The sequence below is a fragment of the Neomonachus schauinslandi genome, chromosome 5 (assembly GCF_002201575.2).
Source record: "Neomonachus schauinslandi chromosome 5, ASM220157v2, whole genome shotgun sequence".
In the NCBI taxonomy this organism is placed as follows: domain Eukaryota; kingdom Metazoa; phylum Chordata; class Mammalia; order Carnivora; family Phocidae; genus Neomonachus; species Neomonachus schauinslandi.
This window is the reverse complement of record NC_058407.1, coordinates 150,795,318-150,806,634: the sequence shown is the minus strand read 5'-3', so window position 1 is coordinate 150,806,634 and position 11,317 is coordinate 150,795,318. Positions and strand designations below refer to the sequence as shown.

The window sequence follows — 11,317 nt, the reverse complement described above, 5'->3', positions numbered from 1 at the left end:
AACTTCTGCCTCCACCTGTGCTTAGTAAACAAAATTCTGCTGCTCAAAATAAAAGTTGGAGAATCACTTGATTGGGGGGATTGGGTCACCGAGGGGGAGGACAAGGAACCTGGAGGCTTCGAGGATCAACCAGAAGAGGTAAGACCACGATGGCGCTGGGGCCCAGCAATCCTCGCCCCCAGGGGCCAGCGTGCGCAACGCGGGTCGTTGGCACCTCCACATCTTCCTTCTCCATCTTTCTGTAGCCAGGAGAGCCCCCTCGTCACAAAAGGCACCCCTGGGACTGGGGGGCCAGGGTCCAGGCGCCACCGGCCCTCGAGCTGCTTTCCCTCTGAGATCTGCTGAGGCCCACGCGGGCCCGGTGCTACCTGAGCCGGCCATCGGGTTTGACCGCCCCCAGCTCGGACTTGGGGTCGGGGCTGAAGGAGCTCCAGGCCGTCTGGCTGCAGGGCTGCATGACGGGGCAGGCACTGAGGCCTGTGGTGCAGATGTCCATGGCAGTCCACATGCCACCTACCAGAGAGTCCAGCCAGCGCTCCAGCACTGCGCCAGTGGAGGCTGCGTTCCTCCGTGCCTGCTCCACCTGGGCCGGGCTGATGGGCAGGCTGAGGACGGGGTTCAGGCTCTGGAAGCTCTGCTCCATGTAGGCGCTGCGGGGGGGCCCGCTGTGCAGCTTCAACGCCTCCTCTGAAAGCCACAGGGAACAAGGAGATGGTCAGGAGGGTCACAGAGCGCGTACCGCCCAGGACAGTCTCCTGTGGTTAACAGGAGTCAAGGGGTCGGCAGCCCCGTGGCACAGACGAGGACACAGCCTCCAGGGACACTCCCTCCACAGCCACGAGCCCACTTTGTGCAGGGCACGGTCCACACGTCTGTCCACTGAGCACAGTCTTACAGAGCAGCTCAGCAGTCCAGACCATTCATTCACTCACTCATTCATAGGTGTTCAACACCTACCTCTATCTGCAAGGCACTCATTCATTCATTTGCTAAAGATTAAGGGCCAGGCCCCACTCCACCTGGCGCGGAGGGAACCAGATAAGATTACAGCCCCGCGGAGGGAGACGGAGGACAATCCATAGATAAGGTCCTTTCAGCCGGTGATCAGTAACTAACTCGAACGGACTACACTGTACGCTGCTTCCGGAGTCAGAGCAAGGGCTTGGCACGCTGTGGTCCTTGGGCCAAGTCTGGCCCACCAGGTGTGGTAAGTCAAGTCTGACTAAGACACAGCTGTGTCTCTTTGCAGACCTACCATCCGTGGCTGCTCCTGCCACCAGAGCACCACAGAGTCGTTGAGACAAACCGTGTGTGGCCCACAAAGCGGGAAAGGTCTACCGTCCAGCCCTTTACAGTAAAAGCTTGCTGGCCCAGGAGTTAGAGAGTGACGAGGATGTTTATCTGGATGAGGGGGGCAAGGGAGACCTCTCTGAGGTGCCACCCGAGCTGAGTGCTGGTTAATGGGAACGAGGAAGCCATATGCAGATGGTGGCAAAGAATTCTGGGCAGAGGCAAAACCTCATTAAAGGCCTTTCTGCAAATCACAGAGCTAATGAGAGTCGCAGCCAAAGTTTGAGTCCGGGTCTGTTGACCTCAACCAGCTCTCTCCACAGCCCTGCTTTGCTGAGCAGCACCTCATGCGTGAGCATGCAGACGACAATCAGGGCGCCTGGGTCTGAACCCACAGGGCTCACAGCCCTGGTGTGCGGCTTCCGGCGTGCCTGCTCTTTCCTTGACCATCAGAGGAGTACAGTACCTGGTACCTTAGAGCTCCGTGATGATTAAACGTGCTGATATTAAGTGCTTACAATGGCACCTGGCATTAGTACCCAACATAACTTCCACAACTCAAACCCAAATAAGCCACTTAGAAGTGGGCAGAAGACATCCAGATGGCCAACAGACACATGGAAAGACGCTCGACCTCACTCATCAGCAGGCAAATGCAAACCAAAGCCACAAGGAGGTATCACCTCACACCTGTCAGAACAGCTAAAATCAGGGGGCGCCTGGGTGGCTCAGTCGGTTAAGCATCTGCCTTCGGCTCAGGTCATGAACCCAGGGTCCTGGGATCGAGCCCCGCATCGGGCTCCCTGCTCGGCGGGAAGCCTGCTTCTCCCTCCCCCACTCCCCCTGCTTGTGTTCCCTCTCTCTCTGTCAAATAAATAAATAAAATCTTTAATTAAAAAAACAGCTAAAATCAAAAAGACAGGAAACAACAAATGTTGGCAAAGACGTGGAAAAAAAGGAACCCTCGTGCTCTGTTGGTGGGAATGCAAGCTGGGGCAGCCACTCTGGAAAACAGTATGGAGGTGCCTCAGACAGTTCAAAATAGAGCTACTCTAGGATCCAACAATCGCACTACTGGGTATTTACCCAAAGAATATGAAAGCGCTAACTGCTAAACATATGTGGGCCCCTACGTTTATTGCAACATTATTTACAATAGCCAAGCTATGGAAGCAGCCCAAGTGTCCATCCATAGATGAATGGATAAAGAAGATGCGGTGTATACAGTGGAATATATACAGCGGAACAGTACTCAGTACCAACAAGGAGGAGATCTTGCCATTTACATCAACATGGACAGAGCTAGAGCGTCTAATGCTAAGTGACAAGACCATAGGATTTCACTCATGTGAAATTTAAGAAACAAAAACAAAGGAAAACAGAGACACAGGAAAAACCAGACTCTTAGATAGTGAGCTGCTGGTTGCCAGACGGGAGGTGGGCGGCAGGAGGAGTGCAAGAGGTGATGGGGGTTCAGAGTGCACTTGTCGTGATGCGCACGGGGGGATGTAAAGAATTGTCGAATCACTATATTGTACACCGGAAACTACATCATACTGCACGTGAATTATACTATGTGCACACGTGGATGGCAACTTGGCAAAGACTAAGTGCTTGGAGAAGTTTAGCCAGGATTGGTGTTATTAGTACACAACCCTTGTACACACACAAAGCCACAGGGCTGGTGTTATGCCCACTTTGCAGATGGGGAAATGGGTGGCCATCATGCGAGACAGATCTGCGGTTAGGTCCTGGACTGGCTGAGTCCAATGCCCGTTCTTGTCCTCACGATTCTCTACTTGCGGGCTCATCCACCAACTGGAAGCTAAAAAAGCTTTTTTCCCCCTTAATTTTATTTTCATCTGGAAGCCAGTCTTTCCAAGACGTGGTTTCCCCATCTGTAAACTGGATACTCGTCCTTGCCCCAGTGAGACCCCCAGGGCTGGCAAGGGGCTCAGGAAGTTCATGTGCTCTATAAACAGTAAAGGGACACATCAAGAGGGGGCTATGACTACTTCCTGGGGCTTACAGATGGGGAAGCAGAAAGTGCACACATTTGGGCTGACGGAGAGAAGCTAGACATTTCTATTTTGGAGAAGTTCCCTCTTACTGCCTATTTCATTGCCAAACACAAAAATAGATTTAAAAAACTTACTGGCCACTGATTTATGTGAGTTGTCAGTTTTAGCCAGTCAGCTCTGGCTCGGGTGGAGATAGCTAGGTCTCCAAGACACGTCCTTATGGGACAGTGTGGCATTCAGAAAACAGTTCCCGTTCACCTGATGGTGGCTGTCCCCCTCAGTGGCAACCAGGACAGCTCGGATAATCTGCATGCTGTTTTCGAATATGTGCGGTACTGAGTGGGGTTCAAGAAAGAGGCAGAAAGACCATACACCTGCCCTTCTTAAAGTAACCAGTGGAATTAACAACATGCCTTATAAATCTGGCCCTGGCCCTAGCCCACCTCTTCCTGGTGCTGGCAGGCAGGGTGGGCAGCTCCTGGACCATCTGTCCGAGAACAGAGCCTGTTCTTTCTCGAGCAGATCCTGCCTTGTCCACCGGAGCCTCTCATCCCTCCACATCTGCAGAGCTGGCAGTGGGGAGCTACCCAAACCCACAAAAGGCCGGACATGCAAAGTGAAAAGAGCAGCTAACAAGCATCTGAACGCGGGGAACCAAATATTGTGGCTGATGCAGAAAACCCTTATGAAAAATGAGGTTAATGCGGGAAATGCTATTACAGTACCAGCCCGTGACGCGTGCCTCTATAATTAAATTTTCCTCAATTCCACCTCATCAGATTTCTTGAGATTACCAGGGACGCATCAATAGCAAATGACTCTTGATGAATCATTTTACAAATTGCATTGCTCCCACCTTCGTGTTCCCTGTCACTGGAACACTGTTAACAGACACACTTACTGATGGGTGGGGTGGGGGGGTGCTGACCCCTGGCTCATCCTGGGCAGGGGAAGGAAGAGCCGTGCCATCTTCAGAAACTCCAAGGAGAAAAAAAAAAGCTGGAAAAATCAGGACCCAAGTGAATGGTCCCAGGGTTTTTTTCTCCCCCTGGAGTGGAGGACCGCTCCTTTGTTCTGTCTGACAGGTGTATCTGGAGCAAAGAGGAGAATGCTATTTCTATCATCCTCCTCTGCGTCTGGCTTTGGGAACTCTCAGGGACGCTAAGGATGGGAAACTCATCAGGAGGGCACTTGCTCGTGCCCAGCTAGTTTTGGAGGGGCTGTCTTTTGTCTGTTTCGCAGGGGAGAGGGGGGAGCAGACTTCCATCTCGAGAAAACATGAGGTCTGTATCTTTCTGCTTGCTCAGCACAGAAACTTAGCAGAAGTCAACAGAGTTCATGTCACACCCCCCTGTTCGGATCCCAGGCACCCCCTCCCCATGTCTTTGTCCCCTTCTCCTTAGGTCACTGGCTAAATGGCACCCAGCCCAGAACCCTTTTTACCCTAATAGAGGTTGTAATGCGTTTTTGGCTTCTGGGTTTCTGATCTGTTGGATGTAGACAGACAATTTCAAATATCAATAGATTCGAGGAATCTATTTTATGGATGTATCTGTATGGGCACAGACAATTTTAGATTCAAGAATCTTTGCAGTGTTATCTGTACGACCACCACCAGAAGAAGCTATGTGTCTACTCACGGGGGAGACAGATGGGTTCTGGGTCCTTAATCCAATGGAATATGAGGCAGCAGGTAGCTTTAGATACACAGACTCAGAAAGTCCAAAGAGCAAGTTTCATGACAAAATTATTACTCCATTTTCCAAAAGCCAGCAATGTGTGACTTGTTTTGTATGTTCATGTTTATGCTTTAGAAACCTCCAGAAACCTCTAGAAGGATGAATACTCAAGTGTTGGCAGCGGTTCCTGCGGGAGGTAGGACTGAGCGGGGAGGAAGACCTCTCCACTGATCAGAGGAGGACGAGGACACAGAAAAATGTAAGTAAATTCTTCGGATGAGAAAAGAAAAAGGCGGCGGGCGCATTAGGAATCCAACATGCCTCTCCATGCCCAGCAGGAACCACCGTCCTGATTTCGTGTCAACAACTCATTTCCTCACAGCTTTCTACAGACACGAGAGTCCTGAAATCATGTACTGGTGGCTGGGCCTGCTTTTGAACTTTAAATATATGCACCCTCGTTATGACTTCTGCGATAATCCCCCTCAACGTTACGGTGTAGAGACTCATCCAAATCCGTGCACGGAGCGGAGTGGTGCTGGTGTTCCCGGCCACGCAGAGCTCCGCTGTCTGGGCAGACCCCATGGTGTCTATCCACCTGAATGTGGGCATCTGGGCTGCTCCTGGTTTGGTGCCATTAGGAACAATTCTGCTCTAGGTCTGCACAGGTCTGTAGGGCACCCACCGAGACCTGGGATTTCTGTGTAGCACGGGTGTGTGTGGTGTGTGCATGGTGGTGCGAAGTGGGATCTCTTTTTGCTTTTCATTTGCATTTCTCTCATTATTCATGAGGCTGAGCATCCTTTTACATGTGTGTGGGCCATTTATGCGCTTTTTTTCTTTCTCCTTTGTAACAGGAGTTGGCAATCCTTTTTTTTTTTTTTATAAAGGGCCAGATAGTATTTTTGGATCTATGGGCCATGCAATCTGCATCACAATTACTCAGGGCTGCCACTAGTCCCGAGGAACCAAAAGCAATATGTCAATGAATGGGTGTGGCTGTGTCCCAATAAAACTTTATTTACAAAAACAGGGAGTGGGCCAGATTTGGCCTGTGGCTTGCAGTTGGCTCTGATTTATGGGATTTCTTTACATGTTTTGAAGGGACTTTTTTTATGTGTAGCAAATATTTTTTTTACCAGATGTAGTGTCTTTTCTCCTAGCGTAGCATGTTTTTGATGAACAGAATTTCCTATTTTAATTATTTTTAAAAAAGTGAGTAAGATTTGCTGAAACTCAGTATCTGCCTGGGTTTATTTCCCATCTTGTCTTAAACATGATCAGGGCTTTCTGGAAGTCCAGTGGGAGAGCAGGTAAGAATTAGATCCCTAATACCCAGACAGATGACATCACCTCAGCGTACAAGTAGAAAATTAGAAGGTTCTCTATGCAAACAAGCAGGAGAAAATACAGAGCAGAGAGCACTGTTCTCCGAGGCAGCCTACATACCTCCCCCCATGTGAGTGGCACTGCCCACTGAGGAGGAGGACCCCAGAGACCCCCAGGATGGAATATTTCCCCGCAGAGACGCTGGGAGTACTCACCTGGTTTGATGGGCTGCCTGTTTGAGAAGGTCAGCGGTGCAACAAGGAATTTGGTCTCTGCAACTGGCACCCAGTGGTGAAGAATTTTCACTGTCCAGATCCCGGGCCTCAGGGGCAAGTTCAAAGGGGGCTTGTAGTGGGTGAACTCGGCAGTGGATTCAATCAGGATGTCGTAGGTGGCTGCGATGATGTTGACGGGATCCACCCAGATGACAGTCACGGTGACGTTGGGGCCCTTCCCCCATTTCTGCATGCCTACCGGCTCATCCATGGGCCCCAGGAGACCCCCAAAGTTACGGAAGAGCCGCTCCTTGGCATCCCACTCAGTGCCGACCTGAAACGAGAGCAAGTCCTCAAATCCCTGAGCCTGAACTAGGGCACGGGGTCCCAGAGAGGCCTAAGATCCTGCTCATAGGAATGCATATACCCATTTTACAGTTGAGGAAACTGAGGATCCCAGTAGGTCACCTGCACAAGACTGCACAAGTAGTAGTAAGCAGAAGATTTGGGATTTGGACCCGGTCTGGGGGATTATAAGGCCTGTGGTCCGTTAATTAAATCCTTGGGCCTCCTGTGCCTGATGCAGGGTTCGTGCTTTGGAAAGAAAACATACCACATGCACTGAATGAATGAATGTCTGCTGGCAGGCCATCCCCAGGAAACGTACATTTCCCCCTCCCCCCACACACAGCAGGTACAGCTGGTTTCCACTTCAGTGCTCAGTCTTCTAGATCGGGCACCTCCATTTCGTGTGACGTTCTGAACAAGGAGGGTCCCTCAGCCCCTCATATCAGGGCAGGAGTCCACATGGCTTTTCTAGGAAGCCCCAGCTGTGGCCTCCCCAAGCGCTCAGAGCTGGACCTCGGGGGTGGGGGGTGACTGTATGATCCATCCTTCCTGCCAGCCAGCCGGAGGTGTGTGTCTCTGGCCGGGAGTCCGCTCTCGGCTTCCCTCCTGCTTCTGTTGCCTGCAGCGTACGGTCCAGCCAGGAGCCAGGAAGACCTTGTGAATTGTCCTCTTGCTGCTCAAATGTGCCCGTGGCTGGCGTCACTGTGCTTTCTAGGTGCCTAGCACTGGGCCTGGCACACAGCAGGTGCTCAGTATCTGTGGAATCAGTGAGTGAATGACTCTTCGGCTCGCCCAGGAGGCTTCACCTGGAGTTTCTGAAGACCCGGCATGTGGGCACGCTGGTAGCACACTCGAAGGCTCGCCGGTTCCCATGGTCTTTCCACGACCAGCTTCTCCAATGAGTGTGCACATGTCGGGGTGAGGGACACCGGCTGTGAGGTGCCAGTGGGAGCCGGTTGACTTTCTCGTTCTTGCCACGAGGTCCTGTGTCCGTTCTTTCTCCGAGACACAGAGCTCCGTTGCTCATATTTACCCAGTGCTGAGCGCTTTGATGCACTGGCCTGCATGACTCTCAGCTCCGTGAAGGGGAGACCCCGTCATTATCCTCCCATCACAGATGAGAATGCCGAGGCTCAGAGCACTTAGGTCCCTTGCTGGGGCCGGTGAGAGGCAGAGCCGGCACGGGGCCCCCAGAGGCTGTGTTCTTACCGAGTCTTCTGTATCAGCCTCTCATTCACTCCCTCACACGTTCATCCAACACCGACGTGCCGGATGCCTGATGCCCACAGGGGATGCACGCCCCCTCCCCGCCGCCGCGCGCTCCCGGGCTCCGTCTTTAGACAACAGCCTCCAGACTGGGACCGAGGAGCTGTCCTGGCGGAGCCGAGGCACTGACTGCGGTAACATTCCTTCAGGGACGGGTGGCCCTCCCAGATGGGCGGCGTTTGGGCATTTCTACCGCCCCTGCCCAGCTCCTCCCAAGGCCCCTGGTGTCAGCACAGTGGCTGCATCAGGGCAGGAAGGAAACCCGTAGCAGTTAGTGAAGAAATGAACGAGGGAGTGAGCAAGATTCCAGCTAGCCTCCGAGTCTTGAGATGTCTCTGAAGAAACCCAATCCCGTCCCTTCCCTACGTGCAACCCTCTTCAGCACCTCAGGATTCTCAAGTCCGGTCTCTCACCCCATCCTGTGAGGTCTGGTCCCTTTTTGTCCCGCTTCATCTCAACCCCTCGCCCTCCCCTCCGCTCACCCCTGCTCTGGGCCACCTGGATTACTCTCGGTGCCTCCATGAGGAGGGCGCTCTCTCATCTCTGACCTTCCGTTCGTTCCTGCCCTTCTGGCTCGAACAGTCTGCCTTCGTTTCCCCTCCCTCCTGACCAGCTTCTACTCCCCAGGCAGACCTCAGCCGAGGTGTCTCCTCTACTCAGAAGCCTTCCCCGTTAGAGGCACCACCCATCTCGGGGTTTTTGGCACAGTATTATAAATTTTAATTTATGCATCTCTTCCCTTAGCTCAGGAGGGTCAACTCCATGAGGAGAGGGACTGTATCTGGCTTGCTCACCAGTGTATCTCTAGAGCCTAAAGCAGTGCTGATCACGTGGTGGGTGCTCAGTCTCTCTCCTTCCTTCCTTCCATCCATGCATCCAACCTCTAACCACATCATGAATGATGAGGGGCTGAGCACACGGACATCCCTATGCGCCAGGCCCTCCACACACTGGCTTTCCCATAGATACTAACAAGTGGATGAATGGTCACAGAAGGAATGGGGTCCTTCTTAAAGAAGGGCTTTGTGACCAGTTAGGAGAGGCCACTCCAGAACAGTATCCTTGGATTCCCCAAAGAAATGGGGGTGAGCAATCCTCTGAAGTCTGAGCTCTAAAACCAAGACAACCCAAGTGGAATATCTGTGGAGCAGCTATCAACACAGAAGCTGGCTCTCATTTCCAATCCTAGGAGAGTGAGCGGAAGGCTAGATGCCACCCCCCAGCGCGCGCGGGGCTGGGGCTGCCTGAGATGGGGCCCTGCTGCTATCACACCCTCTGGGGCTTCGAGATCTTCTCATGGACTCACTGGCCACTTACTACACAGTGATCACTACTCAAACTGAAGTCCTTGTTCAAGTTCACCATGTCACTCCCCAACTTCAAACCCACTAAAAGTCTCTCACTTGCATTTAAAATACAATCTGAGCTTTTTTCCAGGGCCTTCAAGCCCCCTCACGATCTGCCTCATCCACTTTGAGACCTCCCTTCTGCTGCCCTCCCTCTCACTCACTGTGCTCTGGCCACACTGGCCTTGCTGCTCCTTGAGTGTGCCCAGCTCCTTCCTGGAGCCTCAGGGCCTTTGCACATGCTCTTTTGCTTGGACTGCTCCAGACCTCCCCGTTACTGGCTCTTTTATAGCTTTCAGCTCTACTGTAGTTACCTCCTTAGAAAAGCTTCCCAAATGAACATCCCATTGAAAGTCGTCCCCATCGGCCTCTTCAGCCCTTGGCAATGACATCAATGAAGTTTTATGTTCTTTATAATACTTGCCATTAGCTGAAATGTTTTTGTTTATTTATTTGCTCACTCACAGGCTGACTGCCCCACCTGACTACAGTTCCATGGCAACAAGAGCCTGGACTGTCTAGTTCACCATGGCCTCTCCTGCACTAGGGTATCGTAGCCACTTGGTGACTATCTGCTGAAGGAACGAGCATCTTTTCTGCAGGCCACTAGCATGGGGCTCCCGTGGGAGGGAGAAGTCATTTCTGACTGCTCAGTGACATTGGCTGTCTGCTGAGAGCCAGGCCCTGAGCGGGGAGCCCTGGGGCTGTGCCACCACGAGGGGGATCCCCTGTGGTTCTTCCTTTCCCTTCTGTCCTGGTTTGCCTTAAAAACTATTAGGACTTCAGAAAAAAGTGCAGACTATAAACTTCGGGGCTCCCTGCATCACACGCTGTTACTCTGCCAGAGATCTGGGTGGTTCTCACATCAAAGTTACCAGCCCTACAGTAGGAACCCTCACAAATCACTAGGCACAGAGTGGCCACCGTCATCTGTCACTGCCAGAAGTGCCCCTTGACCCAACGGCTGGCTCATCAACAGGGACAGCCCAGCCGCCAGGCATCCATCTCGTTAATGGGACATTAATGTCTTCAACTGGCCGCCTGGGCCCCCAGCGCAGAATCCAACTGGGGCAGTGTTTTAACTGCCCCCTGACGCTAGTAATTTATGGAGGCGGCTCCCATGGCAGCTTGGATCCAGCCAATCCATTTGGATCCTTAATTGAAAATGGTGGCTTCACAAGAAACCCCAGTCCGTAGGGCATAGATGGGCCAGGTGCAGCTGGGAAGTGACTGGCATGGACCGTATAAGCAGGTGGGATACTCCCCCCAACACCCCCCAACTCCCAGCCCTTTTAAGAATACTTCGAGAATACTCCGTATTCTAAAACCAGACTCTTCATCCCTAACCCAGCAGCTACACTCATGGGGAATGCTGAACTCCGGGGATTAATCACCTCCTTTAGCTTCTTGCAGAGATGGGGAAGGCAGAAATCGGGTGCTGGAGGTTGGTGTGGGCCAGCCCTCACTAAGCTGGATCGTGCTTCCCTTCCGCAGTGTCTCCCCTACCCCCAAGTGCGTGCACTCCATTCAGAAATCATATTCGGCATCTCCAGATGCCATGTGCAGGGAACACGGCGGTGAGCAAGAGGGACATGGTCCCAGCTTTCTCGGGGACAGCTGACAAGTGATTAGAGAAATCAACAAGATGATTTTGAATGGTAAATGCTACAAAAACAATAAAATAGGTACGTGTCAAGTGGAGAATGGAGCTCTTGTGCACATGGGTGGGTAGGGAGGGCTTCTCAGAGGGTACACCATTTAGATTTAGATCAGAATAGCCAAAAAAAAAAAAAAAAAAAAAAAAAAAAAAAAAAAAAAAAAAA

At 52.1% G+C, this 11,317-nt stretch overlaps 1 protein-coding gene across 1 annotated transcript in view; it reads right to left on the bottom strand.

Moving 5' to 3' along the window:
• Positions 1–364: 364 nt before the first annotated feature.
• Positions 365–11,317, bottom strand: part of XYLT1 (xylosyltransferase 1) — a 127,531-nt gene continuing 116,578 nt past the window's right edge. The window contains exons 10-11 of the mRNA XM_021698027.1: positions 6,535–6,868; positions 365–687 (exon numbers count right to left, since the gene is read on the bottom strand). Of these exons, the coding sequence (XP_021553702.1) occupies positions 365–687; positions 6,535–6,868 (657 nt within the window). The remainder of the gene's footprint in view (positions 688–6,534; positions 6,869–11,317) is intronic.